Genomic DNA, 24,597 nt, shown 5'->3' on the forward strand with positions numbered 1-24,597 from the left:
CATCTCCACGCGTGGGAGCTCACCCTTGCAGAGGTGTCGGGAAATTAACTCCTGTCATCAAAGTCAGTCAGTCTGTGGCACTTTGTAAGGACAGCCTGAGAAAATGAGGGCACCTCATTTAGGAACAGTTTTATTAGCTGGATGTGGGGCTAGTTTAGCAACTGTCTCTTCGTGGAGATCACAGAGTAAGATACGGGGCCTAGAAAGGCTGGAGAGAGCTGTATGTGGAAGGGGACAGTGCCTTCCCTCTTCTACCCGATGGCCCCTTCCTGTGCCCATTCTCAGCCAGCTCCTGGAATGCCCTAGAAGCGGACACTGGAGGGTCAGGGTTATAAACATCCATCAATTTCTGTGGTTTCAGAACCAGGATGCTTGCACAGGGTGGCAAACACAGAGACCATGCGTTTCGCAAAAGAGAAAAATCATATTTGAAGGCAGCTGAGCTGAGCATGGAAGGGGAGAAGCACAGTTAGATCCACTTCCTGGAGGGTGGGGTCTGGTGAGGATTTATGAGATAGGGAAGGGTGGCTGAGAGGACCATAATCGGTCCTCATGGCTCTTCGTGGGATGCATGTTCAGGACAGGTCAGTGTTAGAATGTTCTGAGGGCAGAAGTTTTGGTCTTCTGATGCCAAAAGGTCACCCACTAGTTACCTGCTCAGGTCCAGATGAGTCAATTTCAACAAAAGGCCATCAAGTTTCGGAGAAGCAAGCCAGACAACTGTTATCATCAAAGCCCACATGTTAGAGGTTTATGGCAGAGAGTGGAAGGCCAGGGCCCTGTCCACTGGGTGGCTTCTCACATGAGTGAGTTTTAAAAGTCAACCAGAAGTGGAGCTAGGAGGACGGTTCAGTGGGTAAAGTGCTTGCTAGGTGTGCATGGCCACCTGCAGCCATGCAATGGTGCTTATCTGTAACCCCAGCACTGGGGCAAGAGTCTAGAATATCCCTCTGACTTGCTGGCCTGCTGCGCTAGGTGACCTAGCGTGTTCCAGGTTCACTGTGAGGTCCTCTCTCATGAAATGAGGTGGAGAGCAATTAAGAAAGACACTAGATGTCAAACTCTGTCACACACACACACACACACACACACACACACACACGACTAAAATAAAACAAAAGTCTGATAAAAGCAAGTTATTAAAAGCAGATAAAGCTAGATTGACTATGTCTGTCTGTCTGTCTGTATGTCAGGTTTTGTGGTGGTGGTGGTAGGACCAAGCTGGTGGCTCATTTAGGATTAGCAGCTGCCCTATTATCAAAGTCCTTACATTTTGGACCCCTTTAAAAATATATGGAGTAGAGAGAAGGGGAGGGGGAGGGGAGAGAGAGGGAGGGATGGAGGAAGGAGAGAGAGAGAGAGAGAGAGATCCACCGCAAAATATGGCTTGTGGGACCGCTCAAAGCCGCAGAGGCTTACAATAGAGCTCAGGAATCTTGCCCTTTTTTCCAGTCCCACAGGCACACGTGGTCTCCGGAAGAGCCTATGGGGTGTGCGTGAATGAGTCCCGTAAGAATAGAAGTTTCAGGGCTGGGCTAGGAATGAGAATGAGAAGCCTGAGCCAAGGAACAGACACAGGAGCCAAGTGGCAAGGCAGTTCTGAGCCTTGTCACTGTGGCTGGCTACTAGCCAATCTGGAGGAGCCTCGTCCTGTCTGAGTAACTGAGCTTCCTCGGGAGGGAGGAAACAGTTAATGTCTCAGGGCAGCTGCAATCTGCTAGGCGTGGCTCTCTGGTTTGACTTGGGCTACTCAGATCCTGAGCCAAGGGACCGCGAGGAAGGACGCCTTAGTCCTTAGTCCGCAGAGCCTCCACCAGATGGCTGAATTGGATCTGATTGCCCCGGGGCCTCTGACCGGGGTCACTGCTCACCCTTTGGCCCCTCTCGGCCCAGACCCTGTGTCAGCTATCCCAGCAGAAAAAGAAGATGCGGACCCTCTCAGCAAGTCAGGTGAGGAAACCCAGGAGCAGGGTCATGACCCCGCAGAGGTCGGGGCTCCTGGTGAAGAGGATCAGATCTTGTGTGACTTCTGTCTTGGGGCCAGCAGAGTAAGGGCAGTGAAATCCTGTCTGACCTGCATGGTGAACTACTGTGAGGAGCACCTGCGGCCACACCAGGAGAACAGCAAACTGCACAGCCACCAGCTAACCGAACCCGCAAAGGACCAGGATCTACGCACCTGCCCTGCCCACCACAGCCCTTTGGTTTCCTTCTGCCACACGCACCAGCAGTGTATCTGCCAGGAATGCGGGGAGGGTGAACACAGAGGCGACAGTACTGTCTCCCTGGATGCAGCCCGCAGGAACAAAGAGGTGAGTAGTGGGGTCTGTCGCCTGGGAGGGACCAGTGGGAGGAGGTGTCCCCAGGGAGAGGTCACACATGCTGCATTTGTGGCTCTGTTGATGCCAGTTTGTTCCGAGTCAACAGAGGAGAACTTTAGCGGTAGTGCCTGGGTGTTGGTTCGCTGTAAGTATCTATAGCCGCTGGCTTTGGAAACAAAAGTGGGTCACTGTCCCCATCTCAGTGTCCCTGTTGCTGTGCGGTCTCTATTGTCTCTGCCAGGCATAGGAATTTCCTGCTGTTTCTAGTTAGAGTTTAGTAATGTGCATTTGGGTGTGTGCTGTAGAAGGTTAGCCTCAGGAGTGTGGTATTTCCCTCTGGCAGGATCTGTGAGGCATATATCAACCCATGAAAACCTTGGCAGAAGTCCAAGGGAAAAGAAGAAACCTCAGACTTCATTTCTCCTTTTCTTCCTTCCTCTCTTTCTTAACTTCTTTCTTTCTTTCTTTCTTTCTTTCTTTCTTTCTTTCTTTCTTTCTTTCTTTCTTTCTTTCTTTCTTCCTTCCTTCCTTCCTTCCTTCCTTCCTTCCTTCCTTCCTTTCTTTTTTTTTGAATCGCAAAACCACAAAAGAAGCTAACACAAAATGCTGCATTCAAGTAAAACAAAACAAAACAAAACAAAAACTGCCAAGATAACAGAATTTGAAACGCACACGGAAGTTAATGCCAAGGGCGACTTAACTTACTGGAGAATAAAGGTTCCTTACGGGATAGGCTGGCAGGAGCACCTGAGAAACACTGTGCTCGAAGTCTGAAATTTTACTTTTATCAGATAAAAAAGTCATTTCTGAAGCACTGCTTGCCTTTATCTGGAAGCCAAGATCCTGGATGAGACATTGGGGGTGGACCCCCGCAGCTTTCCCACTTTGAGTTTCTCCCACTTTGAGTTTCCCCAGTAGGAAGTAAGGTTGACTCCGCCCACACACAGGTCCTGGTTCACGCTCAAGGCAGTTCCCTCTTTGCACTGTTGGTTGGCACACCCAGAGCCTTTCTGTGGCATGTGTTCCTGGGCAGTAAAGGAAAGTGGTATCTGGGCAAGGAACTTTCCTAACCAGGGTATTTCTTTTGTTCCTGTACCAGAGGTAGACTCTCTCTAGTCCTGGATGGGTGTAGTTCTGCAGAGTTCGACACTCCAGATGCTAATGAGTCACCATTTCCGGCCCAGGAAGCCACTTGTCAACTGTTTCCAGTGTTTCTAGTATCAAGGGATGTCCTATACGGAAAGTATGGCAATCAACAAATACATCAAAGGAAAGGGACCCACCCAACTTGAAAATATTTTTTGGTGTGGATTTTCCCATCTGATATTTCAGTAATTATTAGGTGAGGGCTCTGAAGGTCTCTGTTGTACTTGTTCAAAGTTACGCAGTTGATGAGCGAGGCATGGAAGCTTCTGGAACACCATCTTATTAGAGAAAAATGAAGGAAGACCCTCAAATTGCAACATTGTAACTTTAATATTTATTCATTTGTTTTGTATGTGGGTGTGTGTGCATGAGGATGCATGTATGTGAACATGTGTGTTGAGGCAGAGGTTAACCTCAGGCAGGGAGTCTCCTCAGGAGTTGTCAAATTAAAAAAAAAAGCTCACTATTCTCAAAAATATCCTATAGGTATGCAATGAAATATGATTACATGTATTCGCATATAATTATATTTTCTCCCCCAACTCTTCCATATCCCCCCAATATGTCCTCTCTCAGCTCAATGTCTCCTCCTCCTCCTTCTTTTTAAATATAGCTGAATAAGTCTAGTTAATGCCTCTTTGAGCATGGGAGTGGGGCATCCACGGGAGCACGGGAACCCTGCCAGACCATATCCTCAAAGAAGAGTGTTTCTCTCTCCCTTAGGAAGTCTCAACTGCCAGTAGCTCCTTGGTTTGCTTGAGATGGAACAGGCTTTCTCATTTGGACTGAAGCTAACCAAATAGGCTGGTCTGACTGGCCAGAAAGACCCAGGGATCGACCTGTCCCTGCCTCCCCAGCACTGGGCTATCAGCACCTAATACTATGCCTAAATGTTTTGTAATCTGAACATATTTTAGATTTGTTTTATGTGTATATTTTGCCTACATATATGTATGGGCACCACCTGTGTGCCTGGTACCTGTGGAAATCAGAAGGAGGGGGTGTCAGTTCCCATGGAACTGGAATTATGAACTGATGTGAGCTGTCATGTGGCTGTGCTAAGAACCAAACCCAGGTCCTCTGCAAGAGCAGCAAGTGTTCTTAATGGCTGAACCATCTCTCCAGCCCCCAGCTTTAAAAAGATTAATTTATTTTATTTTATGCATATGGATGCTTTGTCTGTATGTATGTTTGTGCACCATTTGCATGCCAGGTACCAGAAGTACAGACCGTTGTGAGCCACCCTGTGGGCGCTGGGAATTAAACCCCAGTCCTCTGGATCATAGCCAGAGCTCTTAGTGGCTGAGCCATCACTTTGGCACCTCCAGTTTTTTAAGATGTGAGTTCTGATTATTGAATTTAGTTCCTCATGCTTGTTCAGCAAGCATTTCACCAACTGAGCTATTGCCCCAGACCTAAACAACAACAAAACCATCACACACACACACACACACACAAAATCTGGTATATATACATTAAAGACATTTGGCCTCAGCACGTTACTATTCTCTTGGATATAGTGTCTGAATTTTACTATTTTCTACTTAGAAAGTCTGTGCAGGAGAACATTAAAGAAAAAAACCTATCAAATAATGTAACAGAGTAGAGAAGAAGTTCTCCACCCTGATTCTAGATCCCACATCCTTTCCCTCTGATCAGAACATCTGTTTGGTTTCTTCAGAAATGCTCTGTGCCAACACAGATGCAATATAAAGTGAAGTATAGGCCACCTCATGTACCATGGAGACTTGGGCGATAGCACTTTGGGTAGGAGGAGCAGTGTGGAGCACAGACAGAGCCCCAGATGTGGAGGAGCAGTGTGGAGCAATATGGAGCTCCAGATGTGGAGGAGCAGTGTGGAGCAGTATGGAGCTCCAGATCAGACATCTTAGGAGAGAGCTGTGCAATACAAAACGATCTGAGAGGCTGTGGGGAGGTACAGCCTGTGTCATGGACCGTTCTGTTTTTTGCTTTGCTTCAGAGAGGTGTCTCCTTTGCATCCTATGTCCTTCTTGTCAGATAGTGGGGCAAGCTTACTCAGTAGGAGCAGCCACACTCTGGGTGGCTCCACCAAATCTTAGAGGACGAAAGATCTCTTGCAAGGAGCCCAAGAGGCCCGCTCAGAAGACAGTATCTTGAAGAGACAAGCACCATTAGGATTGCTCTGAAAGGCATATTAGATATATCTAAGGTTCCAGAAGCCAAGAGTTCCTCCTCTCAGCCAGTCCACACCCCCTGCATTTACTAGCGTTCTGAAGGTCTCTTTGGAGCCAGCCAGGGCTAATAAACTCATGCAGGCATGTTGTGTACAGGAAATGGCAGATCGGTGTCATCTGGGAGGCACAGAGTGACGTTTCTGTCAGCCATGTGAGCCCTTTCTGAAGTGCCCACGGTTACTACCGGTTAGACTGATGGATGAAATCTGGGGGGTTGAGAGCTGGATCCCCCTGATCACTTGTCCCATCTGGATAAACATCCAGGGCCCAGCCGTTCCTACAGGGAGCTCAGCGCTCCTCTCGGCTCTGGCTCGGCTTCCGAGTCTCCTTTTTTATCTTGTCAAAATCTCACCTGCCACCAAAGAACCTTCTGTGGTGTGTGTGTGTGTGTGTGTGTGTGTGTGTGTGTGTGTGAGAGAGAGAGAGAGAGAGAGAGATTTGGGTTCCTGGGACCACTTTTGTTATTTTCTCTGCCCCACAAAGGGTGTGGTTCTCTCTTGTTCCTCAGAGTACATCTGATGGGGTAAATGGGATGGTGGCTGTACCATGTACCCTCAGAGAATTTAGCCTCAGGAAGGGAAGACACATAAACACACGGTGAAACACAACTGCTGTGTGTTTGAAGGAGGGAGCCAGACTGGAAGTGACTCCAGGTCAGTGCTTGGAAGAGAAAGCTAAGTCTTGCCTAAGGCCTCCTTTGAAGACCACTGAGCTACTAGCTTCAAACTTAACATTGACTCCATAGGGTCAAGATGGACCCTAATGGCCTCTTCATGAAGAGAAGGTATCAACCATTCGAGACCTGGAAGGTTTTGAGTTTGTCTGGAGAGCTGTCAACCAGCATCACTCAGTCATTTGCAGGAAGCCAACAGGTGGTATGGGGCCACTCAGGATAATACTTTCTCACAGACACCCAAAGGAGTATCTTTGGGTCAGTATTACATAACTTGTTTTCTCACAAGCACCAGACTATTCCATAGTTTGTTTGCCAAGAGTCAGGAGTCTGTTTGACTTAGTCAATCTCACTGGCATGCGGCAGGCCCTGACCCAGTCACTGAGGAGTGGAGTCGGAGTCCAGGTCTAACTCTGATGATACTAAAAGTGAGGTCTGCCTGGTGGCAGAGTAGACAGTAAATAACTTGGCAAAGACCTACAGCCGGGAACAGGGTCTTCACACCCCAAGTACCATCCTCTCTCAGTGCTGTTCCAACCTGTGCTACCTGTGCAACCCTGTGCTGTCCAGCTCTAAGGCAGGATGCACCAGGGTCTGGGATGAGTGTGTGGCTGCTTCTCTCTTAGGGAACCCCGAGGTCAGTCTACGTCAGCCCATCATTTTCTAGGAACAGGAATAACTGGAGAGACGGGGCTCCAAAGCAGCCCCACCTTGTGTGGTAATTGGGAGTGTTCCCTTTGTGGTGACTCAGAGCTCCTCATTTGGTGCATAGACATTCCTTTCTCCTTTTATGGAAGTCCGAGGACAGAGGGGAGAAGCCCCTTGTTGGGCACCACCAGGTCTCCCTGTAAGGCTTGGTGGGATCACTGCTTTAAAAAGAAAAAGGTCTTCGGGGCACTGCTGCTCAGATAGCCAGGTTGCTGTGTGCCGTCCAATTCCTTCAAACAAGCAGTTCATGTTTGCCTCCTTGTCTAGAATTGGTCACTGCATACAATTCCAAGCTTGCCCTCAAACTGGTCAGGCACCCCTTCTCCCCCACACCCACACCCACAGCTAGGCACTAAGTCTCAAGTATCAAGGATGTGATCTCTAAGGTGCCCTAAGCTCTACTCCAGTGACCAAGAGCTTGAGTAAAGGTTGCTTGCCCGTTTCCCACAATGTCCCCAGTGCTCGCCTACAGCTGTTTCCCCAGTGTGTGTGTGTGTTTGTGTGTGTGTGTGTTTAGTGGGGTGTAGAGGGAGTTGGAAGGGTTGGTGGGAGGTGTGAAACTCCCTGAGGCTTCATGGGGAAACAGCCAGAGACTTAATGACTTTAATTTATGACTTCTGACGTCTACTAGTTTTAAACACAGACAGAAGCTTAAATCTCATGCCCTTGTGGACACAGGAAAGTGGCAGTGACTTTGAAGTTTTCAAAGGCTTAGGTTCTCTATGTTGACAAATTGGTTTTTCTTGGCAGAAGAAGGTGTTCTCTGAGCCCAAGGGACAAGAGTGAAAGGTCAAGGCGGGCAAACCAAGATTCCCAGGGAGACACGTGCTCTGGCTTGGGCAGGGGTGTGTGGAGGGGAGAACCTGTCTCCATGGGGTTCGGCTAGAAAGCAGCTAAGGCAGCAAGCAAGGTGATTATTGGTAACTATTAGGGTGACATTATTGACACTACTCATTTACAGTGTACCAGGCTCTGTAGAGTTCTTATTTCCAGACCTAATTTCGTTTAGTTCACTATCTCATACCCTGAGGAAGCAGGCATTGCATTCCAAGGCCCCAGGTAAAGAAATAGATATTCAGAGGCATTACGTTGTAAAATAATGAGAAATGCATGACTGTTGATTGATTGCTTTTCTTGGTGTTCTGGCCGGATACCTGAGAAAGAGGATCCTAGGGAAGGCAGAGTCTTTGCTTTACAGTTTAGGAAGGGTGCAGTCTGTCCTGGTGGGAAGGCAAGATGAATGGGGCTTGGGGCAGCTGATCATGTTGAGTCTGCAGTCAAGAAACAGAGAGCAAATGCTAGAAAGATGATGGCTCAGTGTTCAGAGCATTTGCTGCTCTTCCAGAGGACCCAGGCTTGATTCCTAGCACCCACACCAAGTATTCAAACACATGGGACTCTGGGAGTCATCTCACATCGAAACCAGAAGGCTTTACCCATCCTTGACCCCCATAGGCACATGGCTGTATCACAATGAAAAATAGAGTCACTCTAACTTCAACCCCCCACCCCCCCCCACCCCCCAGTCTTTAACAGCCCCAGTACTGTTCCAAAGTCCAAAGTCTCTTCGGAGACTAAAGGCAATGTCTTAACTATGAGCCTCTGTACGATCAACACACAGTTTACACAGTTCTGATATACAAGGCACAGGGTAAACATTCGCACTCCAAAAGGGAGGAGTGAGACAGGACAAGGAAAAACTAAACCAGACAAGGCAATTAACATATATTACTATATATTTATTTATATATTTATATTTTTACACACACACACACACACACACACACACACACACACGGTGAATAAGTGCTAGTGACCTCCTGGGACTGAACTCAGCATGAGCCAACCATCATGGCCCAAGATGAATGCTCTACTGGTGGTGTAGGTCATTTATGTCTGTAACTACACCTTCTGCCTGTGCCCTGAGGTGTTAATTCAGGATGGATTCAAAAGTAGTAGACTGATTTGCTTGGCAGAGAAAACCTCAAGACCAACTAACATTCAGGCTGAGTCACAGAGAAAGAGAGAGAAAAAGATATTTTATAATTTTTATATATAGTGTATATTCTCTATATAATATTATCATATGTATTATATAGGAATATGTAATTTATATGATGTGTGTGTGTGTGTGTGTATGTGTGTGTGTGTGTGTATTTGTCACCCCTATTCTGGGCAGTACACATAGCCTTTTTCCTAGGCAGGTTGCACTCCAGGCCTGCAGCTTTCCTTAGAAGATACCTTATGGTTAGGACTTTCACCAAATGTCATCTTACCTCACACAGTGTCCTCTCAGGGCCTCCTTGTAGAACGTCATACTGCCACACATTGCCAGGCCACACTAGCTTTCTGGTGTCCAGCTGCATCTGTCATGCTTGCAAAACCAGGACCATGTGGCTGATGCGGCCAGGCTCTCCTGCCAGCCCAAGATGTAACTCGGCCCCCTTGATTGAGAACTGTAGTAGCCTCTCTGTATGCCTTGCTCACTGAGTCTTCTAAAACACTTCACCAGGGAGTTGTTTTTGAGCAGAGAACCCCTTCTATGACAATCCCAGTGTAGTCTCTCTTGTTTCACATATATTTACATCTTCAAAAATTGGACCTTTTGATGGGAGGTCTTGCTCTTAAGACATGTCCCCTATGTCCCATGCAGAGTGTGAGACTCATCTCTAATAGGGAGAATCCCTTTATCTATTTACAGATGGTTTAGAATCCACCTGTCTGCAGCTTTCATTTTTGCTACTTTCCTTGACAAGTTGCACATTTTCCAGGCCCCTCTCCCTCCCTCCCTCCCTCCCTCCCTCCCTCCCTCCCTCTCTCCCTCCCTCCCTCCCTCCCTCCTCCTCCTCCTCCTCCTCCTCCTCCTCCTCCTCCTCCTCCTCCTCCTTCTTCTTCTCTCTCTCTCTCTCTCTCTCTCTCTCTCTCTCTCTCTCTCTCTCTCTCTCTCTCCAGACATGGGTGAGTTACCTCTGTGAGCACTAACTGACTCTGTCGTTCTTGAGATTTCCTTGTCTAAACAAATTATTCTACTACTTTTGAATCCATCCTGAATTAACCTCTCAGGGCACAGGCAGAGGGAGCTACAGTAGAATATAAATGACCTACATCCCTGCACAGCGTTCATCTCGGGCCCTGGCGCTTGGCTCATGCTGAGTTCAGTCCTGGTAGGCCACTAGCACCTGTTTCACCCTTTGTGCCTCTAGGCCAGCTTCTGAGATCAGCTTAAAGGTCATGCTCTCCTTTCAGGGCAGAAAAGCAGGGACATGAAGGACAGAAAATGCCACTGCCCATGGGGACTATTTGTATACCCTGCTCTCTCTCCTCCTTAATCCCTTTCATCTCCTCCCTTAGGTGGACCTTCGGTGTATGCAGTTGGACCTGGAGCAGAAGCTTAAGTTGAATGAAAATGCCATTGCCAGGCTCCAAGCTAACCATAAGTCTGTTTTGGTAAGTTTGGTTCAGGTCACTTCTCCGGCTATTACGTATTTGGCTGCCACTGCTATTTGGGGTCGTAGGACATGGGCTGAAGACCCAGCAGAGGTTCTCAGCAAGTGAAAGTAGTAGGCACAGTCGGCCACATTATGGGGTGCCTTCACCTTGCTAAGATTTCTTATAAAACTGGGTTAAGCAGATTGAAGAGATGACTTACTGGTTATGAGTACCAGCTGCTTTTTCGGAGGACCCGGGTTCAATTCCCAGCATCCACATGGCAGCTCACAAATGTCTGTAACTCCAGTTCCAGGGTATCTCATGACCTCTTCTGGCCTCCATGAGCACCAGGTATGTGATACGTAGACATAAATGCAGGCAAAGAGCCATACGCATAAAATAGTAATAAAAATATCTTAAAAATTGACTTAAGTTTTTTAAACCGGTAAATGATTTACCTTTTAATAATATGAAGTAGACCCAATTTAATCTTGGAGTACTAGCTTTTCTAATTTTATATGTGCATATTATTCCTCTCTTTCCCTTTAATTTTTGCTTTTGACAGAGTATCACACTAGCCTAGAGCTCACCATATAGAGCAGGTAACACCAAACTTTTAGCAATTCTCCTGTGGTAGCCTCCCAAGTGCTGCTGGACACACACCACCACATCAAGATCATATATGCTTTCTTAACTAGGAGGAATGTGTATATATGTGTGTGCTTGTGATTGGAGGTGTTTAAGTCTGAGCTTCAGGGACTATGTGTCCCCTGGCTTCTCCTATCCCAGGAGGGCAGTCTGCTGGAAGCTGGAAAAAGGAACTCCTAGATTTGTGGGTGGAATTTGGTAATGCCAATGCTATGTATGACAGGGTGCTTAGCTTTAGTCTCTTCTGATTTGTGTTCAACTTCCCAAAGTAAGTTCCAAAAATACCTCTCATTGATGACAAGCCATGGGCTACGACTAAGAAGAGAATGTAGGGCACCTTCCCCATGGCCGTGAGTTGGCAGTATCATTGTGCATGCTGAGAATGAATTGTTCTATGCATCCGTCTGTCCACATTCATCCATCCTTTATCCAACTACTCACCTGTATACTCACCTATCATTTATTTATTTACATGCCCATCTACCCACCCACCCATCCACCCACCCATCCACCCATCCATCCATCCATCTACCCACTCACTCATACATTTATTCTAATCTACCATACAACTTAATTTCTGTCTCTGGGGTGTTTATAATCAACTAGCTGCTGAAGGATAAAACCTTCCTTATTCACAGTTGTTAGATCACATGCCTTCTAACTACTGTGCTTTCTATGTCTCCCAGAAACCAGCTATATCCCTGCAGTCTCTCCCTCTTAAGACACAGAGTTGATAAGCCTTCCCTCTCCCTTACAGCTTCAGATAAGTTTATGGTCCTACTATGTGCTTCCTTCTATTCATGTCCTTCGGCATGGAGGCTAAGTCAGGCTAGATCACAGTGTGGCACTCACCTCTGACTCCCACGTAAACCTGTCAATGGAGGAGCTCTGTATGTTCTAGGAGGGACCTGACATACCCACAGTCAGTCTCCTGTCTCTCTCCAGGGCCCTCATGGTTGCCTGTGCTCACAAAGTGCTCACTGTGAATAAATCTAAGTAGTCTCTCATGTGAGAGGTCAGCTTCCTCTATACAGACCTTGTTTTCTTTCTTATAGGTGTAATGTCTTTCTAAAGAATGAAAGGAAGGAAGGAAGGAAGGAAGGAAGGAAGGAAGAAAGGAAGGAAGGAAGAGTTCCTGTAATGTCCCAGAGACTTGATTGGAAAGACCTGGATGATTTAGAGGATCACACAGGATATTACCTTGTTCTGGCTCTTTAATTTGACCTCTAATTAGTTCATATAACATAATGACATGGTGGCCAGAGAGGTATTGCAATGGTTCTCACTACTAAGAATGTGGAGACACACAGAGAGGTGTCAGATCTTGCCTTGACTCTTCCTATTGACTGCATGGGAGAATCTGCCATGGTGATTTCCTTGGCCTGAGAATGATTCTGTAACCACTGGGCCTGCACACCACCCTCAGGGTTTTAAACCGTTAGCTACTGACCACCTTGATATCTGTTCACAGCTCTCTCTCTCTCTCTCTGCTTAGTTTACTTGACATACTTAGGGAAGTAATTAGCATCTGGCACACATTTTATTCACATGTAAATTTCTCAGTGGGCCTGTTTAGGAAGGAGAGGCCACAGCAGAGGTCTCATCCATCCTCCCATCCATCCTCCGGTGCCTCCCTCCCGCTAGCCTTCCTCAGGATGATCTCTGATGGATGTGACCTTGAATTTTGTCTTCAGACTAAAGCGTTTAGCCTCACGTAATTGTTCTTTGATGAAGGACCTACATGTTGTTGCTATGGAGGTTAAATGGATTATGTTCCTTTCCCATGGCACCCTCGTGTTCATTGCCACATCTTTTTCCATTCCTGGATTTTAGAATCTGTTTTAAAAGTGGTCAGAAGGCAGAGAGGCCAAAGCCAAGCAGTGTGGCACTGCCCAGATCTTATCATATACTACTCACTAATCTAATTCTTGACTCTTTTTCCAGCCTCCAGACCATGAGACTGGTGATCTGTTCATAGAGACCACTCTCCCATGCATGAAAGAAGCAGCCCAGGGCACGTACAATTCCCAGAGCTCTGAGTAAAAATTCTCCACACATCCATACCACGTAAACACACCCTGGTTTCAGAAAGCTAACACAAGCTTGCTATGGTGACCCACAGCACTTGGGAGGCTGAGACAGGAGGATTGCTGAGAGTTTAAAGCCAGTCTGGATAGGAGTAGACAGAGAGTAGGCAGAGTATGTACTTGCTCCTGTGACTCATGACACTCTACTGCTTGAGGGTGGGAATGGTGAGTGAGCCAGAGGGCTGGAATGAGTTCCCATCCCAGGGCTTTTCTAGTTTGGGCTGGAGGAATTTGGAAAAACTCTGCCCTCTGCCCTCTTTCTTAATGGTGCCACAGTGTGTTTGCTGTTAGCTCCATCCAGTTGCCCCAGCATAAGGAAATCAACAGATAATGGGAAAGCTGACATACAGTGAGCATGTGGGCATTCCATACACTCTCCAGGACCCTTTCTAATATGTGTGTGTATATGTGTGTATGTGTGTGTGTGTATGTTTGCATGCCCATGTGTGTTTATGTGTGTGTGTGTATCTGTATATGTGTGTGTGTTTGTGTGTATGTGTGTGTGCAAGTCCGTGTGTGTTTATGTGTGTGTGCGTGTATATGTGTGTGTACGTGTGTGTATGTTTGTTTGCATGTATGTTTGTATGTGTGTATGTGTACATGTGTGTAAGTTTGTTTGCATGTATGTTTGTATGTGTTTATGTGTGTTCGTGTGAGTATGTGTATGTATGTGTGTATGTGTATTTGTGTGTGTATGTATGTGTGTTTACATGAATGTGTATATGTGTGTGTATTTGTATGTGAGTGTGTATGTGTAACTGTGTGTGCCATTTGCTTGTTGTTTTTGTTTTTGTTTTTTTGTGTGTGCCATCAGCCATAGATCAAGGGCAGATTGGAGACTATGTGTTCTCCCAGCATTACATTCCAAGGTGTAGCCTGAAGCAGGCAATGGTTCTCCTATCTGCTGCCTTCATTCCTTCTTGCCTTATCTCTCCAAAGGTGATGGCTCTCACAGACACTGGGACAGCCCTTTCTTTACCAGGTTACCCATATTCAATGGCTGCCTTTCTGGAGAGAGGGGTGCTTGTGTGCCTCACGGAGGAGATCAACTGTTCCTGCTTCCCTTGGAGGCCTGTTGCCTGGCCCTGGCCCTCAGTTAGGAAGAATAAAAAACAGACCCTGAGAGAGGGCTCAGATATGTGTGTGGTGAGGGTGAGAAAAATACTGAGGCAGGTGGAGAATTTTCGGTGGGGATGCAGGGGTTAGGGCAAAGGAAATGATATTCAAGACTTTCTCAGGAAGTGTGCGGAACCATGTGCAACTGCTTGGGTTGCTGCAGTCACCAACACTTTTTAAAACCTTAGTGAGGACTGTCTGCTAGAAAGAAATGGAGGAGTCATGGGGGGCTCCTGCTCCCTAGAAACACTGCAATCTCAGATGCACTTTTGGCTCAGCCAATGGTCTGTTAAACAAGGCATCACGGAATGCTGAGAATGCTAACACTAAACAGCCCAGTCGTTTCTCTGTCTCTTGAAATGTATTTATCAAATATACTGAATACCGGTACTGCCCTTATGACAACCAGTATTCTTTCACAGATGGTTGCTTAACACCATCAGAAAACTCAAATGTTTATATTATGATTCATAACAATAGCAAAAATAGTTATGAAGTAGCAATGATAATAATTTTATGGTTGGGGGGTTCACCACAACATGATGGACTGTATTAAAGGGGTCACAGCGTTAGGAAGGTTGAGCACCACTGAGCCAGTATATACCAAGCCATTAGCAGCTCTCTGCTGTTCCTGAAGGTACAGAGTCTTGTGGAATTAGGGGACCCTGGAGGCATCTGGCCTGAGGCACACCTGTGAATGGGACTGTCTCTTCATACAGGGAACTGTAGAAGCAGGGGAGTCGGGTCTTGATCCATCAGTATATTCCAAGAATAGTACATCTATTTTCCCAGGAACCCAGAATTCCTTCAAGAACCAAATTGTCTTTTACAGTCTGGTGTTCTTTCATCTTTGGGTTCTTGGCTGCCTGGTTTTGAATGTTGAGCTTTGGCCAAGTTGGAAGCCTCTGTAACCAAGTCTTGCTTGCGTCCCCCTCCGTCCCCATCAGGTGTCGGTGTCAGAGGTGAAGGTGGTAGCTGAAGAGAAGTTTGGGGAACTCCTCGCAGCTGTACGGAAGGCCCAGGCAGATGTGATGGTCTTCCTAGAGGAGAAAGAACAGGCTGCACTGAATCAAGTCAACAGCATCAAAACCCATCTGGAGCACAGGAGCCTCGAGATGGAGAAAAGCAAGCAGGAGCTGGAGAGGCTGGCCGCCATCAGCAACACTGTGCTGTTCCTGGAGGTGCGGAGGCTGGGGGAGCAGGGGACCCTGGAGGCGTCTGGCCTGAGACACACCTGTAAATGGGACTGCCTTATTATACAGGGAACTGTAAAAGCAGGGGAGTGGGGTCTTGATTCATCAGAAAACAGTAATCCAGGAGGGATAGATAGAGAGGAGGAGATGCTGGAAGGTGGGTCAAGCTCTAGGTGCTGTATGTACCAGATAGAGAAAGCCTGTGCAAAGACAGGAGTGTGAGAAATCGTGGCTGGTTTAAGGAGCCACGGGGCTTTGACAAGGAATGGGTGTGGGGTCTGTAGTGATGGAAGAAGAGACTGGCAGGGCCAGACGGGTAGGCAACTGTGAAGGACTTAAGGAGGGGAAGTGAAGAGCGCAGAGATGTGAGACTGGAGTTACTGTTCGTTTTCAGACAGGGCTGAAACTGAGGAAGGCTTAGGAAAGGGAACGGAACTTTCCATCTCACAAGGTATCACTGTACACAAGAGGCATAAACCGGTTAGCGCTAGGTCTCAAGAACCTGCTATCTTATAGGATAACACTACACCTGGTCCTAGATCTGACTTTAGATACCACTGTGTAGCTTTAAAAAAACAGTCACCCAGACTCTCCTCCTGGGTATCAAATTCCTCACTTGGTCACAACGACAGGGCGGAGTACATAAGGTGCAACTTTTCTTTCAGTTTTACTATTTCAAATACAGACAATTTCTTGCTTTTGATTTTGAAACAATCCTCTTCTAGTTACAGAAAACTAAATACTTATAGTGAAAAACAGAAACATATGCAAGAAAAACAAACAAACAAACAAACAAACAAACAAACTGCTTGTAATCTTATACCCAAAGGCAGCCATAATCTCTCATTGATGAGAGAAATGTACCAAAAACAAGAGACAAAAATATGGACAAGATTGCTTGTTCTTTTCATTGGTTTGGTTTGCAATTTCAAAACATTAAAGAAAATGTGAAGATCTGACTCCCTACTCCATGGGATTCCTCCAGGATCTCTTCTGAAAAGTATAAGAATAAATTCCCTTTCTTCTCCTTTTGTAATTCCTCCTCCTCTTTCTCCTCCTCCTCTTCCCCCCTTCTTCCTCTTCTTCTTCCTCCTCCTCCTCTTCCTCCTCTTCTTTTTCTTCGAATCGAGATCTCAGATATCCCGGCAGGCCTCAAACTCACTATGTGTCTGAGGATGCCCTTGAGTTTCGGATCCTCCTGCTTCTCCCTCCCAAATGCTGAAATTATACGCAGCAGCCACCATACCTGATCTATGCCAAAGTGTGAGGTCAAACGTGGGGCTTCATGCATGTTAGGCAAGCACTCTTATCGGTTGGACTACACTTTTAGCCCTTGTAACATTATTTTTAAGATAGAAAATTAAATACGCATAAAATATATTTGAGGAAAACATAACTTAGTTTTAAAATGTAGTGAAAGGTAGGTTTTTTTTTTTTGACAAAAAATAATTCAGTCAAAGTGACATTTATTTATTTATTTAGACAGGGTTTCCTTTTGTATCCCAGGCTAGCCTTAAGCCTGGGCTCCTCTTGTGACAGCCTACTGAACGCTGAGATTGTTGGCATGAACCGTAATTTACACTTGACAGTACCTGTGTTATGCTTCACTCATTTGAAGCACTGCACCAAATCGATATACAGTATGAAAGTGCCTCTCTACAGAGCTGCGGTTTGGACTTCCCTTCTGCAGGTCTGCCTAGGTGTGACGGATTTCATTCCTGCCCTATCCAGTCTGCTATTTAAAGTCTCATGACACCTGAATAGTAGTAATGTGTTACACATGGAAACACTCTTCCCTGGACCTACATTGGTTTTGAAACTGAAGTAGCTTCATGTGACTAACTGATGTATAAATAATTTCCAAATTTTAAAGCAAAGAGCAAGAATGACAAATGTGTGCACTGGGCTGACAAGGACGTTGGGTTGGCAGGGGAACCTTTAGAATGCAACAAAGTAGCCAGCTTTTCCATGGTTGCCACAACTGCACCAAAGCTATGGAGAGAGAAAGACTTTAAGGAATGGCAGAGGCAAGAAGGTTCTTATGCTCTGTGCCCAGTCTGAGGTGTGTATTAAAGCTCTCTGTGCTCATAGATCTTTTGACTTCAAGAGATTCTCTTTCCCACTTGATTTTGAGAAGTTCTACTTTCTTTGTAGGGTCACAGTAGTTCTCAACCTTCCTAACTCTATGACCCTTTAATACAGTTCCCTCCCAACCATAAAATTATTTTTGTTGTTACTCATAACTGTAATTTTTCTACTGTTATGAATTGTAATATAAATATCTGTTTTCTGATGGTCCTCTAGGGGGTCATGACCCACAGGTCGAGAAACATTTGTCTAGAAGCATAGACCACGTTATGGTCACTTTCTCTTTGAAGCATGCACTGCCCATTTCCCAAACGCAGAAAGACACATGCCAAGAAAAGTTGCCTGATTCAGTTTCTCTCTCTGCAGGAGTACTGCAAGCTCAAGAAGACAGAGGACACTGCCTCCCCTAGCATTTACATAGGGCTGAAGGACAAACTCTCAGGCATCCGCAAGGTCATCACAGATTCAACTCTGAACTTGATCCAATTGCTAGAAAGCTATAAGGAAAAGCTCCAGGAATTTTCCAGGGAAGGTGAGGCGCTTTCTGGAATGGTGGTGAGGAAAGGGGGAACCTGGGAAGGGAGGGGAAGTGACCCATTTCAAAGCCATTTTTCAGCTAGGCTACTAGTGATTCTTATCCCAACTTTATTTTATAATTGCAACCTGAAGGAGGTAAGTTGTCTATTTGCACTGGTATTTCTGTGACTAACTTCTCTGACTGCTGATGTCTGATGTGATGCTGATGCTGATGTGAATTATGTGTCATGCTGGAGTCTTCTCCAGCAGGGGTTGTCTGGTACATTGAGTGTGCCCAGGTTCCCAGGCACCAGACCCCGGAGAAGTCTGGGGAAGAGCAGCCCAGTTTCTTGGGTTCTCAAAGCCACCTGGACAGGTACTCATTTACAACTCTCTGATTTTTTAGAGGAATATGACATCAGAACTCAAGTGTCTGCCATTGTCCAGCGCAAGTATAGGACCTCGAAACCTGAGCCCAGAACCCGGGATGAGTTTCTTCAATGTAAGTTGTGAAAGGCTGCCCCATTCAGACACACTGAGGGCAGCAGAATGCTTTTTGCCAAGACAAGAACCACCACATCTTGTAGAGGATTTACATTCTTGTAACTTCTCATCGATTCCTAAATGATACACTTTTAAGCTTTTAATCGAAAGTTTTCCTTTTTGAAATAAATTTTAAAATGCAAAAATCAGATTAATAATTCCTAGATGCTCCCCTATGACCCAGTTTCTCCAAAACATTGACATCATACATAACTATGATGCATCATGCAGGGAGCTAGCATTGCTGCAATATTATTAACAATGTTGCAGACTTTTTTTTTTTCTGGCTGTCTCAGCTACTTTTGTATTGCTGTGATGAAACACCACAACCAAGGCAATAGTGGGAGCTTACACTTTCAGAGGGTTAGAGTCCGTGACCATCCTGGAAGGGAGCATGGCAGCAAGCGGGCATGGTGCCGAAGCAGTAGCTGGTTTACATATTGAGATACAACCTCTTGTGGGAGGGGGGGTGGGGAGGGAGAGAGAGAAAGAGAGAGAGAAGGAGGAAGAGAAGGAGGAGGAAGAGGAGGAGGAGGAAGAGGAGGGAGAGGGAGAGGATGAGGAGGAAGAGGAGGAGGAGGAAGAGGAGGGAGAGGGAGAGGATGAGGAGGAATAGGAGGAGGAAGAGGAAGAGGAGGAGGAGGAAGAGGAGGAGGAGGAGGAAGAGGAGGAAGAGGAGGAAGAGGAGGAAAAGGAGGAGGAGGAAGAGGAAGAGGAGGAGGAGGAGGTGGTAAGGATACCATAAGTATTTGAAACCTCAAAGTCCATCCCCAGTGACACATCTCCTCCAACAAGCTCACACCTCCTAATCCTTCCCAAACAGATCCACTAACTGGGGACCAAGTATTCAAATACATGAGCCTTTGGGGGCCATTCTCATCCAAACCACCACACTGGCCTAAAGTTGAACTCAGGAACACAGATGTTTCCATGTGTTCCAGTGTCCTTTCTGTTGCCGTGATAAACCACTCTGAACAATAGAAACGTAGGGGAGGAGAAGATTTACTTCATCTTACGTTCTGGGTCACAGTCCTTCATTAGGGAAAGTCAGGGCAGGAATTCAAGGCAGGAACTTGAGGCAGAAACCATGAGGGAATGATGCTTGCTGGCTTGCTCAGTCACAGCCCTAGCCTTAGGTAGCATCCTTATTCAGCCTAGAGATGGTACCTCCCACAGTGTGCTGGGCCTTCCCCTCCTCCAGCTTGCCTACAGACCAATGGGATGGAGGTGATTCTACTGAGGCTTTCCTCTTAGGTGACTCCAGGCTACTTGAGTTTACAGTTAAGGCTTCCTGGGACCCTTGTTTCCTGAGTCCTCACTAATCTGTAACACTCCCTCAGGCTTTCTTTACATTTCAAGATTTGGGCATTTTAAAAAGTCCTGACCATTTGCTATGTGGTTCATTTTTAAGTCCATCCTTATAAGACCTTTTTGTTACTGCATTCATGTGCTCTGGAAGCATTTTGGTTTTTGACTCAGGGTCTCAGTATGGATGTGGCCCAGGCTGGCTTTCTCTGCTCCTCTTGCCTCTACCTCTCAAGAACTTCAACTAGAGATGCATGCCCATGTCCAGCAGTTACCTTTTTCAAAAGCACTGTATTTCTAGTGCCCCCATGGGAGCCCACAACAGTCTGTAATTCCAATTACAGGGGATCCAACATCCTTTTCTGGCCTCTGAGGGCACCAGGCAGGCATGTGGAGCACAAACATGCATATAGGCAGACATTTGTAGACAACCAATCAAAGCACGGCATTTCTAAATGGTGCTTTGTGGTAGATTAAGTCTAAGAGAACTTATTACACAACACATACTGTAGACTTGAAGTATCCTCCCCACCTATATACAACAGCAATGAGCATTATATATGTGAGGCTATACATTAACTAGTCTACGTTAGTCATTCTACTATGTATACGTATCACAAAATAACATGTCGAGTATAATAAACACAAGCGCCTCTTTTATGTCAATTCAGAACTTCAAGTGAGAAGGTCCTTCAGGATAGTCCACAAGTTCATAAGGTTTCACCTCTCAGCTGAAGGGACTTCCCCGTAGCCAGTGCTCATCTTGGTGACGTCCTTCTGGATTATGCCAGTGAGGCCAGCTTCTGCTCCACTCTGGGGAGCAACTGCTGGCCCACCCTTTTCTCTGGCTATTACATGGGCCTCAGCAACCCACAACTATTTCTCTCCTATTGCAATGTTGCTTTGCTGGGAATGGCTTGGCCTCCACACAGGTTATTCCCTCCCATTTCCTTTCAGGAGCACATGTATATTTTAGAGAGAAACATAATTAATACCATATACCAAATGCCACTTGGTTTTAAAGTGAAAAGTTAAGGATATCTTTGTGTAATTTGTCTCTCTTTATAACTATTTTTATACATGTTTAACACTTTGAGTATTATTTTAGGTAGTAATACAACATATCTTTTGAAATATTATTCTTATTTTGGACACACTTAGGACACCATTCCAGCTAAGATTTGCCTCTGGCTTAGATGCAAGTGATGCAGGAGTCTTGGGAAGAGTGGCTGGAGTCTACAGGACCTCCTGCTGTCTGTATTGCAGGAAGATTGAGAGCAAAAGAAACAGGAGAAACGATTTTGTGTGTGACTGAAGTGGTTGTGTATGGAGGTGCTCTAATAGGTTTTTGGGACTGCATTTGACAGCACGTCTAAGGCTTTACCATGTTAAATGTTGGTCAAATGCTTAACAAATGAATGAGCAGGTCAGATGTATGTATACAAGGACCCGAGTCTCTGCACTCACCTCAGATCCATGCAATAGTGTCGGACTTCCAGTGTACAGTCTATGAATGAAGGAATGAACGAGTTAATTTCTTCATTCAGCTCAGATGTTACAGCAGGTGACAATCAACTTGAGCTGCAGAAAGCTCCACTGGTTTTCACCTACCCAGGGGAGTTAGGATGGGTAAATGAAACCAAAAGATGGGTGTTTTCTCATGTATGCCTTGTGGGGGTCACTTGGATTTAAAGCTGTCTTCTGTATTTCCTCAGATGCCTGTGACATCACGTTTGACCCAGACACAGCACACAGGTACCTTCGCCTGCAGGAGGACAACCGCAAGGTCACCAACACCACGCCCTGGGAACACCCCTACCCGGACCTCCCCAGTAGGTTTCTGCACTGGCGGCAGGTGCTGTCCCAACAGAGCCTGTACCTGCACAGATATTATTTTGAGGTGGAGCTCTCTGGAGGTGGCACCTATGTTGGCCTGACCTGCAAAGGCATTGACCGTAAGGGGGAAGAACGGAACAGCTGCATTTCTGGAAATAGCTTCTCCTGGAGCATCCATTGGAATGGGAAGGAGTTCACAGCCTGGCACAGTGACACAGAGACCCCGCTCAAGGTCAGCCCCTTCAGAAGGCTCGGTATCTATGTAAACTTCCCAGGAGGAATCCTTTCCTTCTATGGTGTAGAGTATGATGCTATGACTCTGATTCACAAGTTTGACTGCAAGTTCTCAGAGCCGGTCTATGCTGCTTTCTGGCTGTCTAAGAAAGAAAACGCCATCCGGATTGTGGATCTGGGAGAGGAGCCCGAGAAGCCAGCTGGGTCCTCTGTGGAGGCTGCTCCCTAGATTCTAGGATCTACCTCCCAGGGGTTGCTAACTGTGACAACTGGGCAGCAGCTGGTATTTTAAGGTAGACAGAAATACCTGCTGATGGTAGTTGGCTTTAGAAACTGTGTGGGTCCTGAATGAACTTTCCCGCCTGCTTCTCAAGACAGTTCTTGCATGAATGCAGAAACTCTAAGGCACAAAAGCCTCTCCTCACATCTTCTAGTGAGGGTCTCCTGTCTGCTCAGGTGACTGTCACCGTCATCCAGAATTTCCAACTAGGGATCTTCAAACCATAACAAGACTGCACAGGGATCATAATAAATCGCAAACACATCGCTGTGTGTTTCTTACACACTCTCCAGCGTTTGGAGTGCTTTCTCTTTGTTAGTTCATCTTTATGGGGTAAATGTTTACATTGTCTTCATGATACACATTAGGGGATGGTGGCCAGGTTGGTCAGCTAACTTGTCTGGTCACCCAATAAATGGGGGGCAGATCTGGGATTCAAGTCTGTTGTTGAACTTGTGGCTACATGTTATGCTTACCTCATTAGATCATGAAAGTTATGCCTGAGGGGTAAACCACACACTAAACCGCATAGCCCACAGTCTTGAGCATTCCTCTTAAGAGTTTGGTTTTTTTTTCTGCATGTGCCAGGCTCAACTTGGTCATCCAGCCTTGCACCATCTGAGCATGCCCTCATCCCTGACACAGCAGCAGCAGCAGCAGCGGCAGGATCACCATTAATCAGCAGCACATGATAGTTTTGAACAGCAAGATTTAGAATAAATGTTTTAGCGAGGTCCTTTTGAGAGGAGTAGTCATCCTCTCTGCTAAGGTCACCCAGACTTCATGGACTTGTCTATTTTCTTGCCCAAAGGGATAGTTCCTCAGGTATTTGGGGACAGCGTTCACCTCTCGCAGGAGCTATGCCTGTTTGTTTGTGCTAAGTTGATACTTTCTGCGATGATCTCACTTCCCCCCGACACCCTGTTGATGACTTCATTCTCCTTTAGACAGACGATGAACATCCATCAAGCCTTTATGCACACCATCTTAAAATGGATTTCTATTGCCCTAGCCTGAAGTCCCTGGTGGGCTTTATCACAAATATTACTTCCGTGTCTTTTCCCACGACCTGTGTCAAGGCAAATCTTCTTGTTCAATCAGTCCCGTGATCCTGTCTCAACTGTGTGTTGCTTTAGACTTATTTGACTTGATTCTAAGACTCCGCATCTTTGCCTCTAAGAACTTAAATACTTTCCACCTGCTTCCTCATGTCACTGCCCTGCACTGAGATACTTTCATGATCTAGTGCATTGCCTCTCCTTCCAGCAGAAATAGTTTCCCTGCAGAGTCAACGGCCTTCTCTCAAGTCTAAATCCTGGTCCAGAGTTACTGAGACTATGAGGGCCAACACATGCTAGCTTCTCAGTAGAACTGTGCAGGGCAGGGTTCACTGGTCGCCTCCCTTTCCCACTGAACAAGATCAAAGAGCTTTTCTTCTCTTCTCTTTTTTTCTTTTCTTTTTATTTGGGATAGGGCTTCACAACGTGGCCCAAGCTGGCCTGGGATACACTATGTATTCTCGTCTGGCCTCAGACTCAGTTCTCTCTTCTTAGCTTCCAAATGCTCAGGTTACAAGCATGAGCTACCTATGCTCAGCTCAGCTCCGCAAAGGACCTCTTCAATGGCAGAAATCAATGTGAATTTCTTGGATCCAGCAGGTAAAGAATACTCTTCAAAAGAGAAAGGCGTGTTTCCCTGGCCTGCCCTTTCTTCTTTTCTTTTTTTTTTTTGTCTTATTTTTAATTGACACACAATAACAGTATACTTATGGAATTCAGTGTGGCTTTTCAGTGTCGTAATAACCAAGTAAGAACATATACTTATCCCTATACCAAAGACTATTTATTTATTGTAAGAACACTCCAAATCCTGTCTTCCAATTGTTTTGAAATAAACCTGCTTTAAAAATATATTTTTTTGCTAGTATTTGCCATTTGCATTACTACAGACTATTCGAGAAACTGCTTTAGAATTCTGCTTTAGAGTAATGGCACATTTGTGAGTCTGTTATTTCCAGAAGATTTTTTTTGAGACCTGAGATTACAGGTGTGTGTGCCCTGTCTGGTGAGATTACAGATGTGTGTCCCCTGTCTGCTGAGATTACAGGTGTGTGTGCCCTGTCTGGTGAGATTACAGATGTGTGTCCCCTGTCTGCTGAGATTACAGGTGTGTGCACTCTGTCTGCTGAGATTACAGGTATATGTGCCCTGTCTGCTGAGATTACAGATGTATGTGTTCTGTCTGGTGAGGTTACAGAT

At 46.0% G+C, this 24,597-nt stretch overlaps 1 protein-coding gene across 2 annotated transcripts; it reads left to right on the top strand.

Moving 5' to 3' along the window:
• Window positions 1-1,510: 1,510 nt before the first annotated feature.
• Window positions 1,511-24,261, top strand: Trim16 (tripartite motif-containing 16). Of its 2 annotated transcripts, XM_006534580.4 has the most exons (7): window positions 1,511-1,950; window positions 2,048-2,312; window positions 10,416-10,511; window positions 15,292-15,525; window positions 17,992-18,157; window positions 18,548-18,643; window positions 21,705-24,251. In XM_006534580.4, the coding sequence occupies exons 2-7, from the start codon at window positions 2,079-2,081 to the stop codon at window positions 22,286-22,288; spliced, it is 1,410 nt and encodes a 469-aa protein (XP_006534643.1). In that variant the 5' UTR covers window positions 1,511-1,950; window positions 2,048-2,078; the 3' UTR covers window positions 22,289-24,251. The 2 variants fall into 2 exon arrangements, with proteins under 2 accessions (XP_006534643.1, NP_444399.2); NM_053169.2 differs by having other exon boundaries at window positions 1,566-2,312; window positions 21,705-24,261.
• Window positions 24,262-24,597: the final 336 nt, after the last annotated feature.

The sequence above is a fragment of the Mus musculus genome, chromosome 11, assembly GCF_000001635.26.
Source record: "Mus musculus strain C57BL/6J chromosome 11, GRCm38.p6 C57BL/6J".
Taxonomy (NCBI): domain Eukaryota; kingdom Metazoa; phylum Chordata; class Mammalia; order Rodentia; family Muridae; genus Mus; species Mus musculus.

Coding starts and splice junctions, on each gene's coding strand:
- Trim16 (NM_053169.2), top strand. CDS start 1,818: ATGGCTGAATTGGATCTGATTGCCCCGGGGCCTCTGACCGGGGTCACT. Junction 15,526..17,991: donor ACACTGTGCTGTTCCTGGAG/GTGCGGAGGCTG, acceptor CTCTCTCTGCAG/GAGTACTGCAAGCTCAAGAA. Junction 18,158..18,547: donor CCAGGAATTTTCCAGGGAAG/GTGAGGCGCTTT, acceptor CTGATTTTTTAG/AGGAATATGACATCAGAACT.